The sequence below is a fragment of the Aotus nancymaae genome, unplaced genomic scaffold (genome assembly GCF_030222135.1).
Source record: "Aotus nancymaae isolate 86718 unplaced genomic scaffold, 86718_ANA_hifiasm-v0.15.2.pri h1tg000028l, whole genome shotgun sequence".
NCBI classification, from domain to species: domain Eukaryota; kingdom Metazoa; phylum Chordata; class Mammalia; order Primates; family Aotidae; genus Aotus; species Aotus nancymaae.
Genome location: NW_026988441.1, coordinates 19140089 through 19160072, shown reverse-complemented (window position 1 = coordinate 19160072; position 19984 = coordinate 19140089). Strand labels below are relative to the sequence as shown.

At 59.7% G+C, this 19984-nt stretch overlaps 1 protein-coding gene across 1 annotated transcript in view; it reads right to left on the bottom strand.

The window, feature by feature from the left end:
• The window catches only part of PEPD (peptidase D), a 127554-nt gene that overhangs the window by 7643 nt on the left and 99927 nt on the right, over nucleotides 1-19984 (bottom strand). Inside the window, exons 10-12 of the mRNA XM_012448459.2 lie at nucleotides 17431-17499; nucleotides 15560-15637; nucleotides 6684-6832 (exon numbers count right to left, since the gene is read on the bottom strand). Coding sequence (XP_012303882.1) covers nucleotides 6684-6832; nucleotides 15560-15637; nucleotides 17431-17499 — 296 coding nt within the window. The remainder of the gene's footprint in view (nucleotides 1-6683; nucleotides 6833-15559; nucleotides 15638-17430; nucleotides 17500-19984) is intronic.

Genomic DNA, 19984 nt, shown 5'->3' with positions numbered 1-19984 from the left:
ACACAGAAGCTGGGCACCAGCTGCCCTGCATGCCCCAACCCCCAGCAAGCACCAAACCTCATTCTGGCTTTCCTGGGGCACCCCTATGCCTGCCCCACCCCTCCCAGAGCCTGCCCGGCCCCTCCTCTGCTGCACACCCCTCGGATGCCATCTCTTTAGAATGAATGGGGCAAACAGGGCCATTCCTGGCCCCGGACAAAGCCCACGTTCTCAGCCTGGCTTGCTCTTTAGCCTCTCCCTCACTCACTCCTGGGTGGGGTGGCCAGACCAAGGCCACAGGTCCTAAGAGCTGGCTCTCCCCATCAGCTGTTTCCTTAGCCGGGGCCACCCCCTATGAGCCCCTTTTCCTAGATGAGCTCCCATTCTTCCTGTGGGCCTCTGTGTTGAGGCTCCTCCTCCAGGAAGCCCTCTCTGACTGCCCCTTCCTGTGCTTTCAGAGTTCATAGCACACACAGCACAGCTGGGTCTGGTTATGACCTCTGGGCTTTGCAAGGGTGGTGCCCTTACCCTGCTCTGCGCCTGGCACACAGCTGGTGCTCAGTAAATGCCTGGATCAAGGGGAGCCCCGGCCGCCCTCATGGCTCTCTTGCAGCCGGTGCTGTGTCCCCACCCCTGCCTCCTCTGTGTACTCAGACCCTAGAACGGGCAGGGTGGCTTCTAGGTTAGTGTCCTGTCATGCACCTCATGAAACGGCTGGGCTCCCAGCGCTCAGGCCCCAGGTGTGGCCAGAGTAGCCCCTGGGTGGTCTTCTGGGCCCACTTGGTCTCCTCAGGCAGCACCCACTCCTGCTGGGCCTGGGGCCCCAGCCAGCTTAGAGCCTCAAAGCATCCATCACAGCCCCAAGGCCTCCTGCCCGGAGTGTGACAACCCCAGGGGGCTCCCAGGCCTGACCGAGCTATGAAGGCAGCATCCTCAGAGCCACTTCCAGACAAACAGCGTACTTCATCTGCGGAACATGGCCCTCAGGGGATGGATGGGGAAGGAGCCAGGCCCTGGGGGTGCAGCACAGCAGGCTCCAGGCTGGGGTCCCAGGGCAGGCCCTGAGGGCTCAGCCTGCGCCCGGGCAGGGGGCTGTGTCGGCCCAGGCTGCTCCTCCAGTCTCCTCCCCTGCACCCCGGCAGAGCGCCCCGAGGAAGAAGAGGCCAAGGAACTGGCTCACCGTTCCAGCCGGCAGGAGGGTGGATATGGGGCCCACACTGAAGGCAGCACTCCCTGTCCTGGTGCCTGCTGCAGAGGGCACCTGTGGCTGGGGTGGCACACACCTGCCGCGCCTGTCTACCTGAGCCCTGCACTCTGCGCCAGCTTGGAGGATGAGGCCTGACCGCAAGTCCAGCCGCTCGGCCCCTGGCCCTGGAGCTGGCTGGGAGGGGAGCAAAGCCGGCAGAGGCGCCCCCTGACCAGGGGGCTATGGGAGACAGTCCCTCTCCTGCCCACCTGGTCATCCCGGGCTCAGTGCCCTTCTCTCACCCCATCAGGCCTGTTTTGGGAAGTAGGGGCACTTCCTGCCACTTCTTTCCCCTCCTCTGACCTCACATCGGCAGCACCCTCCACCCCTAACAAGTGGCCAGGACCCTGAGGGCAGGGACAGAACCAGGAGTTGGGGATGGATGCGGAAGAGCTCACGGAGCATGGACCACCCATGCTGTTCCAGGCTGATAGAAGCGGGGGGCCCCCAGTGACTCCCAGGTGAGCACAGGAAAGGGGAGGAAGGCGGGGAGGTGGGGGGGCACGTGGGCGAGGAGGAGGGAGCTGGGTGGGGGCTGGGAGGCGAGGCTGCAGGAAGCTCAGGGGCTTGCAGGCGGAGGGCATAGGGCCCTCAGTCCTGGGGTCCTGCGGAGCTCCAAGGACTGTGTCCGCAGGACCAGGACAGCTGTGCTGCTTCTGGGAACAGCCTTCCTGCTGTGGCTGTGTCAATGCAGACCCTGGCTCACTGCTGTCCTGCCGGGCTCCCCCACCTGTCCCAGCAGTGCCTCCCCCTGCGCCCCTCACCATGCACGCAGGGGTCTGCATGGGGTGGGCAGGAGCCACGCTGAGCTTGGATCCCACCTGGCCTCTGGTGCATGGCACTCCCTGAGGTCCTGCAGCTGCCAGGCCTGCCCTGCCACCCGCCTGTGGGCTCCCGGCCGCCAGCAGAGCATCCCCGTCGGAGTAAGTGCAGCCTCCCTCCCTGCCGACTGTGACCGTGAGGAATGCTCCCCCTCCTGCTCTAGGATCAGGGTCCAAGGCCTGCATTCCTCAACTCCCTGGGGTCCTGATCGTTCTTTCCTGCCTCTCCTTTGGGCATAGCTATGGGGTTTCCTACTTTATTTACTCTCCCTGGAAGGTCACAGGATGCAGTCGGGCAGTCTCGGTGGGGTGTTTGTCTTGGCCCAGGAACTGAACCCACAAACTCAGGGCATTTCCGCTGGGACAGGGCAGGGGCTGACCTGGCCACGGCCTCCTCAATGCTACGGGAGGTGACCCACCCCATCTAGAGGGCAGCTCTGTGGGCCCAAGGCCTTCACTGTGGGTGATCCAGATGGAGTCTGCCTCTGTCCTTGGGGGACATCAGTGCCACACAGCTCAGTGTGGGTGATAGGTGGTGGTGGGGCTTGCTGGGGGTCTGCTCCATCCCCTCACACAGGGATCTTCTAGACCCCACACTGGTCTGGGCAGTGAAGCCCAGAAGTGGGCGGGAGTGGGGCTGAGGGAGGACCTGACTCCCATATCTGGGCTTGGCATGGTGACCCAGACACCCCTGCGAGGCCTGAGGCCTGTGCCTGCCCCAAGAGTAGGCATGAACCAGGTAGCCCCACAGGACGGGAGACCCAGCTCAGACCTTTCTCAGTGGCATGTGGGGCTTGGGGACTTGCTCACAGGCCTGGCCACCTTCTGGACAGAATTGAGGCTGCTGAGTTGGGCCACTGAACTGGCCAGGATGCCAGCTGTGGAGATGCCACATGAGTCCTGCTCGGGCCGCAGCAAACTTTCCTGCAGGTGAGGACAGCCAGGGCTGGGCCACCCCGGTCTCAGCCCAGGATGAGGGGTAAGACAATGGCTTTCCCATCAAACACCCCCCCAGGCCTCGGCCCCTCCTGCTTCTCGTGGCCTGCTGCTGCCTCTGGCTCCCTGATGGGCCTGGCACTGCTTGCTGACCATGCTGAGCTCCTCGATCTGATGCTTGGCTGTATAGGGCTGCTGGACGTGGGGTGGGCCCCTCACAGGCCACAGAGCTCTGCTTCGCAGCTGGGAGCCTCAGCTCCTTCCAGCCCAGGGCTCTGACTTCCTGGACATCCGGATTTCACAACTGCCCGTGGATGTCTGATGCTACTACTTGATGTGATGGTGACACAGTCTGCGATGACGCAGCCCACCTTGGCACAGCTGCAGAACGGCAGGCCAACCCTGCACGTGGAGGGTGTCCAAGAGACCCTGGCCCATCTGAGAGGCTGCGCCTGGTGGAGGGCCCTCCGCGGAGGGGGTAGTCCTCGCTTCTGGGTAGAGGGGCTGTGCTCACAGATACCAGGTGAATACACCGCAGGCCACACTCACCTGCCAAACCCTCCTGCTGGATCTGAAACACTGATCATTCATTCGAGTGACTAGTGGTATTACAAACTGAGCAAGAAATTATGATCCCTAGAGTGAAGCAAGGAAGAAGAGCGGTGCCCCTTGGGTGACTGCTTCACAGACACTGGAATTGACAGCTAATAGGGGATGCTTCCCATAGCTGAAGAGTCAGAAAGAGTAAGAAGGAACGCAGCGAGCACTCTGCCCTGTCCCTTCCTGTACGTCCTTTGTGGATTTCACAAGCACAAGGGAATTCACGCTCACTCCCCCTTCCTTTTACCCACGAGGGCCTGCTGGCCATACCCTCCTGCACTCTTCTGTCCTCACCCACTCATCTGCCTGGAGACACCTGTGCATTCATACTCAGGTGTGGCAGCTACTTTTTTCTTTTTTTGAGACAGGGTCTCACTCTATCACCCAGGCTGGGGTGCCGTGGTGCGATCTTGGCTCACTGCAACCTCCGCCCCTCAGGTTCAAGCACTTCTGAGTTCAAGCCTCCTGAGTAGCTGGGATTACATGTGTGAGCCACCACACCTAACTAATTTTTGTAATTTTAGTAGAGACAAGCTCTGTCCATGTTGCCCAGGCTGGTCTTGAACTCCTGACCTCAAGTGATCTGCCTGCCTTAGTCTCCCAAAGTGCTGGGATTATAAGCATGAGCCACAGTGCCCAGCCTGCTGCTTTTTAAGCAAAGCAATTCCACACAAAAGGCTGTTTTCCTTGGCAGTCACTAAACCAGGTGAGTCCGATCAGCACTGTCACCCCACCGAAAGCTTACTGACTTTGGGATTTTCTGTCTTGTCTTCCTTTGGGGGCATACCTGAGGTTCCCCCTGCTTGCACTCCTGCGTTTGTCAAGTTCTGTTCCTGTTGGATGCGTGAGAATATAGGGCTGGGGCCTGGCACTGCCCCCAGTGTCCCTCCTCAGCCTCTGGTGGGGGCTCTTGAGGCTGGACTGGGTACCCTCTAGAAAGGCCTGCCCACAGTCTGCCTCCTCTTAAAGCAACGGTAGCTGAGGGCCCCTCTGAAGCAGCACTTGGGCCGGCAATTGAGGCTGCAACTCATCCCAGCAATGGGCAGTGGGGCCACGGGGACTGTTTAGTCGATTGCCGAGACATCGAGTATTGAGGCCACGAGAGGCCACGTCCTGGAGGCTCCTGATCTTTCTTTCCTCTTTTCTTCCTGAACGCTGAGAGCACACTGGGCAGCTGCCAGCTCTCTGTGGGTCCTTAACAGAGGGCACTCCATGTCTAACCAGATGCCGCAGTCCAGAGCTGGCTGAGCCCACCCTGGGGTAGACTCTGCTTTGGGAGAGCAGGGGTCTATCCCTGGCCTGTTTGGGACTTAAGGTACCCCGCCAGCAGGCGGCAGAGCTGGGGCTGGGCTTGGGGCACTCATGGGTCTGGGGCCTGCATCCTGGACTCTGAAGCCTCACTCTACTGCATTGTCCCCTCTGCCTGCGGTCAGCCCACGTGGCTCCTGGAGGACACCTGAGTTCCCCTACACGGGCCGCCTTGGGCCTGCCTGTCTCTCTGGAGGTGTGTATAGCTGGGGGTGGGAGGCAGTGGGCGAGGGTGGGAGCAAGCTGGAGGGCTGGACTACGACCTGGGCTGGGCCAACATGAAGTGCTCTCTGACCTTGACCCAGATGGAGGGACTCCAGGCTGCAGAGGGTGGCTGGAGCCTGTGTGCTGAGGGCGGGCCCTGGCCAGGCAATCCAGCTGTGAGCACAGGCCACTATCCGGTGCTGCTGTGGCCCTGGCCCCAGCCCAGACCTGATTTTCCACCTCTGGGAGTTTGTGGCAGCACCAAATGACCGAATTGGCTGGAGACTGTTTGTCGCTTACGACCAAAGATGCAGAGTCCGGGTGCCTTGGGGGGCCAGCTGTGCCAGGGCCAGTGTGGGCACGGAAAGTCCCTCTGCACTGCAGGCTGGAGCCTGGCAGCTGCCACACAGACCCCAGTCAGGCGCGCGGGAGCCATGTGTCTGCAGAGGGCCAGGCCTGGGGGTTGGCCGGCACCTGGTGACCCACAGGACCCTGCCCAGGCTCTGGGGAATCCAAAGACTGCAGCAGCGGGGCTGTGCTGAAGCCCTGGAAGGCCTGAAGCAAGAACACGTCCAGACCACATGCCTCAATCCTCTCCTCCAGGCAAAGGTGACAAACAGGGACCTCCCATCCCTGCTGGGAAACAGTTTCCATTATTGCAGGGCAGAGAGCTGGGGTTCGACCCTTTGGGTGCTGGACTCCACCCTGCCAGGGCTATGGAGGACCCGGGGTCACCTGGAAGGAGCCTGGCTGAGGCGAGATGGGGAGAGTGGGAGGTGCCCAGGGGGGACACCTGAAAGTTGGCCTTGGCAGGATGCTGGCTCCCCTCCAGAGGACCTCCTCTGCTAGCCCCGCCAGATCTCAACAGCACGTGGTGGGAGGTCAAGGGGCACAAGTTGGGCCTGTGCAGGCTGCCCGGGGTTGGGAAGGGTGTGGGCAGGACAGGTTGGCCTATGTTGGCTGCTGGGAGAGAGAAACACCAGGCCCACCCTGGCCTCAACATGACCATCATGGTGGTGACGGACCCCTGCAGGGCATTGCCACATGGTAGGCGGCCTTGCAGGTGCTTCACACGGCTTAACTTAGTCTCTGTGAGCTGCTGTCTTCCCATTTACAGACTTGGAAACAGCCACCCAGAGGAGGGCTTTCTGTCCAAAGTCACACAATGCTAAGTGGGGCTTGGACCTGCTCTGACCCCATGCCAGTGTCCAGAGTGGGCCGAGCCCTCCCTGGAGTAGACGCTACTTAAAGGATATAAGGATAAGGGCAGGGGATAGGCTGGCGTGCTGGCGGCCAGTGGAGACGTGCAGGTGGAGGCCACCAGATTGGAGGCGGGCGGTGGGGGCTTTGGGCGGTGAGCTCCCAATTCCTGGTTCTGTCTGTCCCTGCCTGGTGGTCTGCCTTGTTTCCTAGGAGTGACCCTGGAGACCTGTTGCCACCAGAATCTCAGGGATTAAGCATCTGAAGTGTGGACAGATTCAAGTCACAAAACGCAGGCCCACCTCCTGCAGGCACCTGCCACATGGCAGCCTCCCCCGCCCCCATCCCTCCACGCCAGGTACACCTTCCCCCACCACCCTGCTGCTCACCTGGCTTCATAGCGCCCATGACGGCACGGGAGCTCCGCAGCACCGCCTCATAGATGGCCTTCTGGTCTGCAGTGAACTTGCCGTTGGCGGGAAAGGAGCAGGTGATGTCAGATGCAAAGCAGTAATATTCACCACCCATGTCGAACAGGCTGCGGGGAGAGGAGGGCAGGGCAGGTGGGTACTGGGCGCCACTGCCTCTCTTACCCTTACAGGTCCCTGCCCGCCCTGGACTCCAGGACAGCCTAGGTCCTGGATGCAGCAGAGGCTGCTCCCCTTCACAATGAGACTGGTGTGGGCAACTCCCGCCTGCTGTCTCCCGTGGGTGTGTGGGCAGGAAGGAAACCCGAAGCCATCCTGGGAGACCTGTGTCCCCAGGAAAAAAGGGGCTCAGGGCTCAGCCCGGGCAGGGAAGGCTGAGGGTAGTGGCACAGTCCTATGCAGGACCCCCGCCCCTGAGGCCTGGCCTCCAAGAGCTCAGCCATGGAGACTTGCCTGGAGAACTAAGGAGAGGCAGAGATGCCCCAGGACGCCGCCCTCTGTCTGGCCTCCAGCCAGCACACAGCCCAACAGGCCCTCCAAGGTCTCCCTGTACCCAGGACAGAGCACAGGCTGAGGCCGTGCTTGTGGGAAGCAGAGTAGGAGGGGGCCAGGTGGGGGCTCCAGGTAGGATGCACAGCCTACAACCCGGGGCCTGAATCGCACCACCTGCTTCTCCCAGGACCCAGAGCATCTGGGTGGAAACTCAGTGGGTGGCTAGGGCCTCTGGCTCTGCTGCGGCTCTGGGGCCCCCTAGCTGGAGGGATGTGCCTGCACTACCCCTCTGCCCACAGGGGTGGGACGGACAGATGCTGCCAGGGCCCACAGGGAGGGCAAGGAGGAAGTACCAGACGGCCTCATGTCCAGCAAGGCTTTCCCAGGGCCTGCTGGTCACATGCACCCGGAAGCCAGGTGGGCCATCTCACCCTGTCCACCTGCACCCTGGCACCCTCCAGTGGCAGGCAGAGACCAGCAGGATGTAGGCAGGGGCAAGAAGAATGGGGCAGAGGTGCTAGCTGTCCAGGACAGAAGGGGCCTGGGGGCCAGCAGAGGCAGAATGGTGTGGGACAGATGGCATGGGACAGACGGCAACAGATGACAGGAGGCCTGCTGAGGCAGGAGGAGGGTGGCTGAGGCTGCCCTCGAGATGCCCCGTGAGAGGGGCCCTTGGCACAGCAGGGCTGGAAGGAGTAGGCCTGTCTTTGCTGTGCAAAGGGCCTCAGGGCCCTCTTTGGGCAACAGCAGAGAAGCCGCCCCTGACTCATCCTGCAGTGAGGAAGGGACAGGATAAGGGAAGGGATGCTGGGCCCAAACCTGGCTCCCAGGACTGGCCGGAAACAGCCCAGTGGACAAGGCTGGGCCTGGCTGAGGGGCGGAGGCATACGCATGGTGCTTCCATTGCGACCCACCTCGGGAGGCTGCAGGCAGCAGACAGAGTGGAACCCTCGGGCCCACTCAGCCCCTTCACAGGTCATGGCCAAGTCACGACGCTGGTTCAGCCCCAGGACCGAAGCCCACCACGTCTGCAGGGTCCAAAACCAGAGCCAGGAGGGGCTGAGGAGGTGCAGCTGCCCCTCTTTGGCTCCACCCTGGGCTTCCCATGGGGTCCATCTGCAGCCTCGTGAGTCCTGGCAAGTCTGAGGTCAGGGGTACAGCCGCGGCTTCCATCACGAGAGCCTCTCACCCAAATCCCAGCTCTCATGGTAAATAAAGCCACTCCACAAACATTCCAGAAGTGCCTGTGGGGGGGTCCTGTCCCATGGGAGGGAGCTGGGGGTGGAGGACCCTGGCCCCATGTGGAGCAAGGAGCGGGGCCACGTGGCCAGACAGGCAGCATCAGCCGACCCACAGAGGCAGAATTCTAAAGGAAAAACTTGAATGCACAGCCAGGACGCTTTGCTGAAATCCAAAGTCCCTAGCCGGGCACTTTTTAATCTCCTATGTTTTCTGATTGCAAAACACCATCAGCAGTGTCAACAGGGCAGAAAGGTCCAGATAACACCTCAGGTGACTCTCCGGGTGGGGGATGAGCCCCGCCTGCATGACAGGGAGCTTCAGTTTGGGTCAGAGTCACAGGATCCCCGGAGGCAGTGGGCTGCTTGGGCCAACAGCTGCCTGGAAGTTTACTTCTGCTCAGGGCACAGGCTTCCCCACGGCTCGCCTGGAGGGCGGGGCATGTCAGAGCCCTAAACTGAAGGGAAACTGAGGCTCAGAACACAGGTCCAGGAAAGCCCTGAGTCAGGAGGGTAAACAACTTGGAGCCCGGAGACGGGTTCTCCTGTCCTGGCTGCAGCGCTCAGCCTCCAGGGCCTCAGTCTTCCCATCTATAAAATGGGACCTTCCCACCACTGTAGCGCTGTGTCCTCTTGGGGCCAGCAGTGGGGAGTGGAGCCGTGTGGACCACGGCCTAGTTTTGCCTGGGGACAGCTAAGCATTTCCATTTAGGCTCCCCAGAGTCGACCAAGGACAATGGCTTGTGGTTTGTTGGTTTTAGAACATGCAAGAATGTCCTGGGCAGAGAGGACAGGGCCATGGGGGGCAGGGATTCCTTAGGAGGCACCAAATCAGAAGGTGACCTGCAGCAGCAACCAGGACAGAAAGCCTTTCGGACTGCGCTGATACAAAAGAAAAAGCAGAAACTGAACTATTGTTAAAAAACAAACAAAAAAAACCAGACAAACAAATCAGGAAGCCCACAAGAATACCCCGAACACTGGAATCATCTAGACGCGTCAAAACAAGACTGTTCTCCAGTGCAGATCAGACTCGGATCCAGTTCCCCAAACTCTCGTCAGCAAAGCAGAAAGAGCATGGGATAGTGGGTGCCTGGATATCGTTGGCCAGTCTGACTATCTTCCAGCTTCTAGAAGACTCCAACTGCATTTCTTGTTTGAAAATCATCCGCTTTCTGGAGAGGGAAGTATACACCCAGCCAGCCAGCTCCATCCCGCCCAGCGAGGCCTGGGCACGGAGCTGAAGTCTATTTTTGTGCTCCTCTCAGTTCCCTATCTTTTCTGCCTTAAAAAAAAAAAAAAAAAAAAATCCCCCTAGCGTTTCTACACACATAAGTTATTCAGATGCAAGCCTTTCTGGAATCCAGGGACGAAGGCCATGGCTTTGATAAATCATCTCCCTCCCACTCCTCTGTGTCCACTTTATCCATCCTCTGAACGCAAACCGACAACGGAGAATTCGGTCATATGTTGGCTCAATCGAGAACAGGAACACAGGATCCCTCCTTCCTGGCTGTCTGGGGACCCTACCATCTTTGGCCAAGCGAGTCTCTGATAATACAAGACATCTGGGAGATGGGACGCATCTCCAAGCAACATGCTGGCGTCTCACTCCCCACATGTGTTCTGAGGGCCCTGTTCTGGCCGGGAAGAGAGGTTCTGTCTTCCGCTGGCTCCTTCTGGGTAGCTTTGGGCCCGGGCTACCCGCCACCATTGGCCCACCCAGACCCTCCCTGGGTCCCACTGCAGGGACCGGCCGGCCCACAGGCAGAAGGCCTCCAAGATGGGACGGCCACTGTCAGAAGGCTTGGGAACAGTTTTTCGGGGGAAATGCTGCAATGTTTATATGAGAGTCACTTTGGACTTGGTTTGCAGTTTCATTTGAGTCCCCTGAGTCGTGGCGCCGCTCTTAGCTGTTCAATCCAGCATTTTACGCGTGCGGGAAATTCAGGCCCAAGAGAGTATTTCAGACTCCTATGTGCAGCCACCCTGGTCGGTGTCCCAGGCCAGGCTGGGGGATTTCTGAGCAGCAGGAAGCCCTTGCTTCTCCTCAGTGTGAGACAGAAAGGAAAGCGTACGGGTCACTGTTCCCTTCGTCTGCTGCAGCAGGCAGCCCCTGCAGACACGGCGGCGAGCTGTGGTCTCCAGGGTGCATTGGGCTGCTGCCTGCTCCCAGCCAGGCCTTCTGTGGAGTGCCAAGCTCCAAGTGTGGCCAGCAGGGGCAAAGGCCACCACTCAGAGTCCTTGAGGCTCCCCATGCCACAGCCTGACCCACCAAGGGGACCTCTCTCGAGTGCCTTCTCGGGCATCTCTGCTCCCTTCCTGTGTGATGGCCGCTCCTCCAGGGCCTGGGCAGACAGGAAAGCTGCCCGTGCCACCAGCACATGACCACAGCTTCTGGTCCCCAGAGCCAGCAATCCCTGGTGCACGCAGTGGGTGACAGGAGCGGCTGCGTGCCATGGGCCTCCTGGGTGCCTGGAGTGGCACTGCTGTTTTATGTATGACATGGACAGCTAGGGCCCAGGGTCCCTGAAGAGATCACAGGTGCCTCACAGAGAGGTGGGTGAGACACAAGGACAGCTGCCAAGAAAGCCCAGTGGGGCGAGGCCCGGGCATCAGGGCAGTGGCCTTGGCAGGCGGGAGGAAGAGTCACACGCACAGCACATGTTGCATTTTGCTTTTTTTGGTGACCAGTGTCTCATGATGTCTGGGAGCACCCAGGCCGTCTGGACAAGTGCTGTGGGTCATGACATCAGCTGAGGTGGGTGCAGCCACGAAGCACAAACAAGAGACAAATGGAAAACGTGTGGGCAGGTGTCTGCTCATAACCAGGCCTGTCCACGTGCATGAGGATGGGTGAGAATGGAGAGCGTGCTGCTAACTGGGACGGGATGAGACGGCCACGGCCTGCAGGTCTGGGCAGTGAGCCGGTCAGGGCCTGGGCCCTCCCGAGGGCATTCTCTGGCCCCAAGAGCATGTCTTTAAGACGGCAGAGTGCTCAGGCCAGGGCTGGCTGGTGACAACAACCTCCCAGGGAGGAAACAGCAAGGTGGCAGGGGAGAGCTGGGCTGGGCCGGGCAGCAAAGAGCAGGCCCAGGGACGACACTCTACCCTGGAGCTCACCAAGGCATCGGGCCCCAAGTGGAGCGGGGCGAGGGGGTCCCCAGGAGCTTGCCACCTGTGGGGGCCGCAGCATGCTAGTGGCACACAGACTCAGGCTGAGCAGACAGCAGGAGCGGGTATCCAGGCTGCAGGGCCCCCACGTGAGGCCACAGTGGCTGCTGAGGTCCTGGGTGAGCAGGGACCCCGCAGCCTGCAGGGGCGAGGGCTGACTGTAGTCTAGGCAGGGAAGCAGGGGAAGAGGGCCCTGGTGGCTGCTGCGTGTGGGGTTGGGACAGGTCTTTCCACCTGGCCAGGAGCAACACAGACCAGGCCCAGACCCACCGTCCTGAGACAACGCTGCCCTCTGCTGGCCAGTGCTGGAAGGACCGGCTCGAGGCCCACTAGCCGCATACTGACTGGTGCAACCAAGGCCTGGGGCATCCTGGGACCGTGCTCTAGAAGCTCTTGGAGGGGCCACAGTAAGTTAAGGCCCCCACCCCCACCACCCGATCGGGAAGTGAGGGAGGCAGGAGGAGTGTCGCAGCTGCTTTCCCAACCAGAGCCCTTCACCACTGCCCCACAGGGTGAGCCTGCCTGGGGCCTGGGGCAGCCTCAGGCCTGGAGTGCTGCAAGACGTGGGCCCTCTCTGGGCGCCCTGCTTCCCTGAATCATGGATCATGCGCCCCCTGCCCTGGCTGCAAAGCTTGCCGGCCTACAGTGCCTCCACCCACCCAGCCCAGGTTGGTTGTGGAAAGACAGCATCACACAGGGGCTCAGAAGATGACCAGGAGGAGCAGGGAGAGGAGTCCTGGTCACCTCTGTGCTCACACAAACCTGCTCGCGGCTGGAATGAGTGGGGAGGTGTCTCCTGGGGCCTCCCACTTAGGAAGGGCCTCCAGTGACCTCAGGCTCCTCGCTCTGTGTGAACATGTTGAAAGCTTTAATTAGCAAGTGTGCTGCGCTTTTGTAACCCTGTTCTGGAAGATCTGCCCGAATGCTTTAAAAAGGAAAACAATAAGCAGCAAATGGCCCCTCTAGTACGGGGATTTGGAGATGGGGTTCATGGCGAACCCCAGGGTCATAGCGGGAAAAGACTCTGAGAACAACAGCAAAACCCCCAGAGGCTTGGCGGCTACAGGCCCACACAGGACCACGTGGCTCTGAACCAGGCCAAGGGGGTGCAGCCACAACAAAGCCCGGTCCCTCACCACTGCGCATGCGAGGGGGTGGGGCGGGATCCTGCCCAGAGAGGCGGGAAGGGGCCTGAGGGGCGGCTGGCTGGGCCTGAGGAACAGCCCTCAGGATGCCCGCCCGTCTCAGTCCTTGGCTGACAAGCCTGACCCTGAAAGGAACTAGTGTGTCTGGTTCACAGCCCTTCTCTGGCCATGACCGTGGCCGACAGCAAACTCAGCCCAGCTCCAGGGAAGCTCCTGGAAGGGTAAGGATGGAGGACTGGGAGGGGGCCTGGCCGACTCCAAACCCCGCCTGGCACACACATCATGGAGGACACTTTTGGGGCTGAAGACACAGAACAGGACAACCACGGATGGGAGCTGTCTGAGAAAAAACCAGGCCTGGCCCGAGCTCTGCCAGTGGCTCTCACCTCCAGCCTGTGCTGCAGAACCAGCTGCTGGAAGTAGGCGTCGGGAGCTGGTCTGCCCAGCTTGGTGAGGACACCGGGGCTGCCGCTGCCACTCTCGCCCGAGGAGTGCCCACACTGTGCCAGGCCCATGCCCTGCACTGTGCATAGGTGGCCACTGCAAGAGAGAGAGGGAGGCAAGGGCTTGCACTATGCTCGCTGCCACGCAGCATGGCCTCGGTCAGCTCCATGTGTGTGTATCCACGTGTGTATGTGTTTGTATCTGGGACTGTACATGTTCGTATCTGGGAGTGTTTATATCTGGGACTGTGGAGAGATGGATGGAAAAGGCTGGCCTCTCTTTGGTATCCCCCACCCTTCTCCAGTACAGCTGTATAATCTGGCTGCCCTGGACCAGCTCTGATTCCCTGCAAAATCCCATTCGTAGAAGCTAAAATATCTCTGGGGTGTCCTTGCCCCGTCAAAGGCCTGCAACCCAGAGTATGCCATTGTAGCAGGCGCACTGCTCTGGGAGGCTCTCAGCTTCAGGAGGAATTCTACGCTGGGCTGGTGTTTTGGTTTCATACCTTAGGATGAAGTATCGTGGCTTTTATGTTGGGATAACAGAGTGATTTATTATTTACTGAACGCAGTAGGCGCTGAGCAGATCAATTTCAATACAACAATGGATTATAAATGCCGCCAGCAATCTGGCAGTAGCAGTAATCAACAAAACATGTTGTTCTAAATGCTGCATAATAAATTGACTATAATAAACTCATAATTATTCTACTGGCTACATTTCAAAGTTAGCACTAGAAAAATCAAATCACCAATTTGGATTTGGCATTAACATCCTCGAATCACTCCTGCCTGTTCGGCTGCAGCCGGGAGACGCAGGTGCCATGTGTTGTCCCAGAGGGCCGAGGCCACAGCATCCAGGCTGTGTGGCCTGATGTGCCCAGAACCCTGGCCTGTCAGGGGCCGGCCCAGGAATACAGCTGGGATTAGCCTCTCACGGGGTAAGGACCCTCTCCCCTCTCTGGGGCAGATAAAGAGGGTCATGGAGGAGCAGCCACTTCCTCTGGGGTATGCTAAGCCCACGGAGGAGCAAAGCTCATGGCCACGTGGCTGGCACAGGGCTCTCCAGCCACCCAGAGGTGCCCCCTGGACAGTGAGGACCCACCCCTGCCTGCGCCTTGGGACTGGGTTCCCCTGTCCTCCAGGCCCAGCCAGAATGGGCCACAGGGTTAAACAGCTTTAGAAAAGGTTTCAGGGCTGGGTACCGTGGCTCACATCTATAACTCCAGCACTTTGGGAGGCTGAGGCAAGAGGATGACTTGAGCCCAGGAGTTCCATGACCAGCCTGGAAAACATGGTGAGACCCTGTCTTTTTAATATTAAAAATAAAAAAATTAGCTGGGTGTGGTGGCTTGTACCTGTAGTCTCAGCTACTTGGGAGGCTGAGGTGGGAGGATCACTTGAGCCTAGGAGTTTGAGGCTGCAGTGAGCTGTGATTGTACCACTGCACTCCAGCCTGGGAGGCAGAACAAGACTCTTGTCTCTTAAAATGAAAAGTTTCAGGAGGAGGCCACGTGCTCTCTGGAGCCACTGGTGGGTTCACGGCGTGGGGGCTGGGCTGCCACCCTCTCCTGCTCTGGTCCCTGGCTGAGCCAAGTCTGAGTTTGCCAATTCCCTCCCTATGTCCCTCTGCCTGGGGCAGTGGCCCAGCTGCTCTGCCCCGCACACCAGGGGCTGTGGGGAGGATCGCGAGTCCTCCAATGGGAGAAGAGCCTACCAGAGGGCGGAGGCCGCAGGGCCCTGCCCGCATCTCCTTGTCAAGGCTTCTATCAAGAGCTGTGAGCACAGCAAATGGTGCTCAGGAAAGCCCTGCACGCGGCCGCGGGTCAGCACCACTGACTTTCTGAATGCAGGGCCACATAGGCCAGGGGCTCCTGCAGCAGGAGGATGGCAGGTTTCAGAGCATGGGAGGCTCCCTGGGGTCTTCCTGGCTCCAGATCAAGGGGCCTGCCCTCTTGGCACCAAGACATAAAGATGTGAGCATGGTGCCTCCTGAACGGAGAGGATAGCCTGGGCAGAGGCTGGAGACAGTTCAGGCCCCTTCAGAGAGCCCACAATCTCATGGCCCACAGGAAACCATCAGAGGTCCCTCTCCTGCGCCCTCTCTCTCAGTGCTCCCTGAAGGGTGCCTGGTGCTCCCCATGGGGGTGCAGGCATTTTGCTCTGGAAAAGGCACCACATAGGCTGATGGCCTTGGCAGAGAAGTCTGGGCCAAGAGGCCCGGGGACTTGCTGTGGTCAGCCCTCGCAGGGCAGGGACCCCAAGGCTTCTGATCCACCTTGAGGTTGAGTCCAACCTTGGCTGGGCTGTTCACACACAGAGCCAGGGCCGCTGGCCCCACTTACCACATGTCCCCATTCTGGATCGTTCGGTCGTTGGGGGCCCCGGCATGTCCGTAGTGTAGCACAGCTGAGTTCTCACCGCTGCAAAGAGCCAGGGGAGGGTAGTCAAAGCCCGTCCTTATGCAGGAGGCTCTGGGGGAGGGGGTGGGTGGCTAATCCCATGCCCCATGGGCAGCACCATCCTCCCTCCAGCAGAGGCCCGGGGATGGCTGGACCACGTCCACAGCCAGAAGTGAGGCCAGGAGACATGGTGGCCCTGTCACCCTGCAGCCACATGGCTGGCGGCCAGCCTCTCAGTCTGTGGCAGGTCCTCCCAGCTGAAAGTGTGGTGAGGTGGCTGCCCTCTGGGCTGGGGATGTGGGTGCCATGTGGAGCTCAGGTAAAGCTTAGCAATGGGCTGGGCACGGGGTTCACGCCTGTCAACCCAGCACTTTGGGAGGCTGAGGCAGGCAGATGGCTTGAGCCCATGAGTTCGAGAACAGCCTGGGCAATACGGCGAAACCCCACCTCTACAGAAAATGCAAGAAAAAATTACCCAGGTGTGGTGGCTCTCACCTGCAATCCCAGCCACTCAGGAGGCTGAGCTAGGAGGACCACCTGAGCCCAGGAGGTGGAGGCTGCAGTGAGCTATGATCAGGCCACGCACTCCAGCCTGGGCAAAAGAAGGAGACCCCGTCTTTACGTTTTAAAAAAAGAGAAAAAATGGGGAACAGCAGTTCCTGGGCCTGGAGAAGGGCCCTATGGAAGCCCTCCTTTCCTGGTGGCCGAGGGGAGAGGGCCTCCATGGGAAGGGCCCCGGCTGTCCTGGAGCTGCCCTGGTGTCCTGGCCAGGCTGGAGAGACAGGAAACCAGAGGCTCCTCAGCCACTCTGCCTGAGAGGGCTTCCCTAATGAGCGATGCCTTTAAGAAAAAACAGACTTTTAAGTCTGTCCAAAGAGGGGAAAAAACCCACCTGGGTGTAATATTTATGGCCCAGCTCAGGAGTCTTGGGAATCATAAAAGTAGAAATAATGATTTTCTCTCCGTCCACCAGAGAAGAACGTTTCCAAGGACTAAGATGTTCACATGTATTATTCATGTGTCGGGGACGTGCACGTCGGCACAGCTGCCCAGCTCCATCCTGGCTGGGCAGGGGCCAGACCCGAGGGGCAGAGCCTGGGCAGAGCGCAGGGAGATGGCCGGGAGAGCCTGGGAGACAAGGGGGCCGTGCCCACAGCCAGGATGGATACGGGGGCAGACACATCCACATGGATACGCCCCAGACAGCATGGCAGCGATCCCATATCACAGCCATTTCTACCACGTGTGCGCCTCCAAGAACACCCAGCATGTGTCGATGGCGTACACCCAAGCACACACACCCACACAGAGCCCTGCCCCTCGCCACCATGTGCCATGTGCAGCCACACCCACACACAGCAGCACTGGTCCCCATGCAGCCACACCCACACACGGACACACTGCCACCGCTTCCTGTGCTGACATGGCCCCTTCCACACTCCACTCCTGCCGCACACAGACGCTGCCCAGACCGAGCTCACAGCCCGGTCCCCACATGCTGTGTGAGTGCCCGTGTGGAGGAGTGGCCTTCCTGTGCTTAGCTACTATGCTGACCAGCTGTGGACCAGAAAGGGGACGCCAAGCAGCCTCTCCGCAGTAGGCCGGTCATTGCCAGGTCCTGCAGGCAGAGGTCACCTTAGTTCCCGGAGCCTTGGGAGGGAAGAGCGACTTCCATGCTTGGGCTGCTGGGTGCTGGTGTGAGCGTGTGAGTGAGCCAGTGTGGCTGAGCTGGGGGATGGTGGGGCCCCCCACTCACCAACTGCCCTACCCCCTCCCGCTGGTCACCCCCAGGGGAGCCAGGGTGCCCTGCTTACCTGCCGCAGATGCAGGTGTAGGAGCTGTGGCGCATGCCGCCCCGGGAGTAGCAGTAGTGCTCGAAGAGGCTGCAGGGGGAGAGATGTGTTGGGGGGGCACCAGAGCAGGCACACTCCACTCCACGAGCCCCATGAACCCCAAGGGAAGGCCCTCAGCCCAAGTCTTCCCCTTCTGTGGCCCCAAGATGGTCCAAACTCCCATTGTGAGTCTGTGAGGCTTACATCCTAGAGCCTGGGCTCAGTCTCAGGCTGCAGAATCACAGAGGCCAGTGTGGAGGGATGGGGAAGCCACCTGCCGGAGGAGCTCGCCAGCCTCCACAGCCACGGCGAGTGGCTTCCCAGGCACATCAGCGCAGACAGGACTCCTGGAGCCCAGGCCCTGGGGAAGCCAGGCTGGGGCAGAGGCCACACATTTCTGTAGAGCTGGAGGAAGTGACTTCCTGTGACCCTGTGCCCAGTGGCCACCAACCACCCTCCCAGGAGGGGCTGGATGCACAACCTGCGCTCACCCAGGGAGAGGGTGCAGGAGCTGTGGGCAGAAGGGGCAAGGGGCAGGCCTCCTGCAGGTGTGGCATGGCAGGGTGGTCTCTAGGGATGTGGGTGAGGCAAGGCCTGGGGGACACATCCTGCTTCTCCCTCCTTGGAACAAGTACCATGCCAGCTGGGCCCCCTTGACAAACTCCCACTCTGAGCAGGTGGGGCCAGAGCCAAGTTTGGAGAGAAAGACAAGCCCTGGCCCCAGGCTGAGCCCAGAGCCAGCACCAGGGAGGCCTCCAGGACGGCAGATGGCAGCACAATTGCTGCATGGACTTTGAGCTTCAAGGGACTGAGCCATTCTGCCCTGGTCTTCCTCAAGAAAACCTGGTGGTGAGGGGTGTGGTGGTGGGGAACTGCCCTCACCCTCTCCTGAGGCCTAGGCAATAGCCTTCCTGCCAGACCCCAGCTGGCCCACCTGCTACCAGGTGAGGCAGGCCCGGGTGCTCCCCCCTCCCCGCCACCAGGGCAATTGTCGTGGCCGCCCAAGGGCACGCCACGCGGCGGTCCTGCCCTGCACGTTCCAGGCCCGCTTTAGAGAAAGTCTGTACAGGAAGTTTCATCTTCCAGGCACTGTAAACACAAATTATGTGTAATTGCCATGATTGGGTATTAAGCAGTTGTTACGCAGGAACGGCTGCGCTAGATTCAGCCGGCTTTCAGACTTGCCTTCCAAACCTCACAGGATAATTGGGTATCATCGAGTGAAACATTTCCTGAAAACAAAGGATTTCAGGCACTGCCAGGGAGGCAAAGAAGCCACACGCTCCCCTCCTCAGCCGCCCCCGTATTCGTGGTGCGAGCCCTCAAGAGGTAGCTTCCACCTCGCTCCTGGGAGTCTCAGCGCTGAGTTCAGCTACAGCCCAGGCATGTTCCCACTGAGGCGGGCAAGGCCAGTGCCCCATGCAGCAAGCCCTGTGCGCCAGGCCAGACGCACGGCCTCAGAAGCCGCTGCACACCTCCATGGTGCCCTCCCAGACAGCCCAAGAAGAGGCCTGAGCCACGCTGTAGAGCAGGGGTCTCCCTTGGCTTTGGGAGACGTAGCCCTGCCCCGACAGAAGTGAACCTCAGGGGCCACATGGTCATTCTCGAGGTGATGGGGACAGCGGGCCTCTGTGGGACAAGTGACCTGCAGATAACCATGGGCTACACTGGGACTGGCCGGCTTCAGAAAAGACAGGAGAGGGACAGAGATGCTAACCACATGCACAGAGGAACTCACATATTCTACGAGAAAGGAGAGGCAGGCCGGGCGCAGTGGCTCACACCTGTCATCCCAGCACTTTGGGAGGCCAAGGTTGGAGGACTGCTTGAGGCCGGGAGTTCAAGACCAGCCTGGGCAACAATAGCAAGATCTCATCTCTACAAAAAAAAAAAAAAAAAAAAATCAACCAATCAATACAATATATAAAAATAAAAATAAGACAGGGGAGGCAGTGAGGAAACCTGGTTCTCTCGCCTGCAGCAAGCTTCCCCCTGCATAACCCGCTCAGTGGAGACAACTTTCTTTGAATGCTTTTGCTGCTTTTTAAGAAAAAAATAGTACTTTCAAGAAGGCACAGCTCACAGAAGCATCCAGCTAAAGAAAGGCTGACCCAGTTTTCATCTGCAGAGGACAGTCTGACACAGGTCACCTTTGCCAGCCACGCTGATGACTCCACGCACTATTCCACAGGAAGGAGTTACACCATTTGCTGGATATTCACACCAGCCTAAAAGGCTGAAGTGCTTCACACTGGACTTCGGTCCTGAATTGTGCTTTAAATGACCTTTTCAGACACAACTTGAGGACACCCTGGTGGCAATAACAGGTGGGCAAGTGAGCCCACATTTTCTGCAGACATTGGGCTTGGGGTGTGGACGCACAAGGGCAGCCAAGTTCTGGGCAGATGTAGTGGCACAGGGGCCTGTAGATACATGTGAGCCCAGCGCAGCTCGGATCCTCAAGGGGTGAGCATTGAGGGGTGGATGCTCCAAACTGGGGCCCATGCTTGACACGGAGGTGGCATGCGGCCCCCGA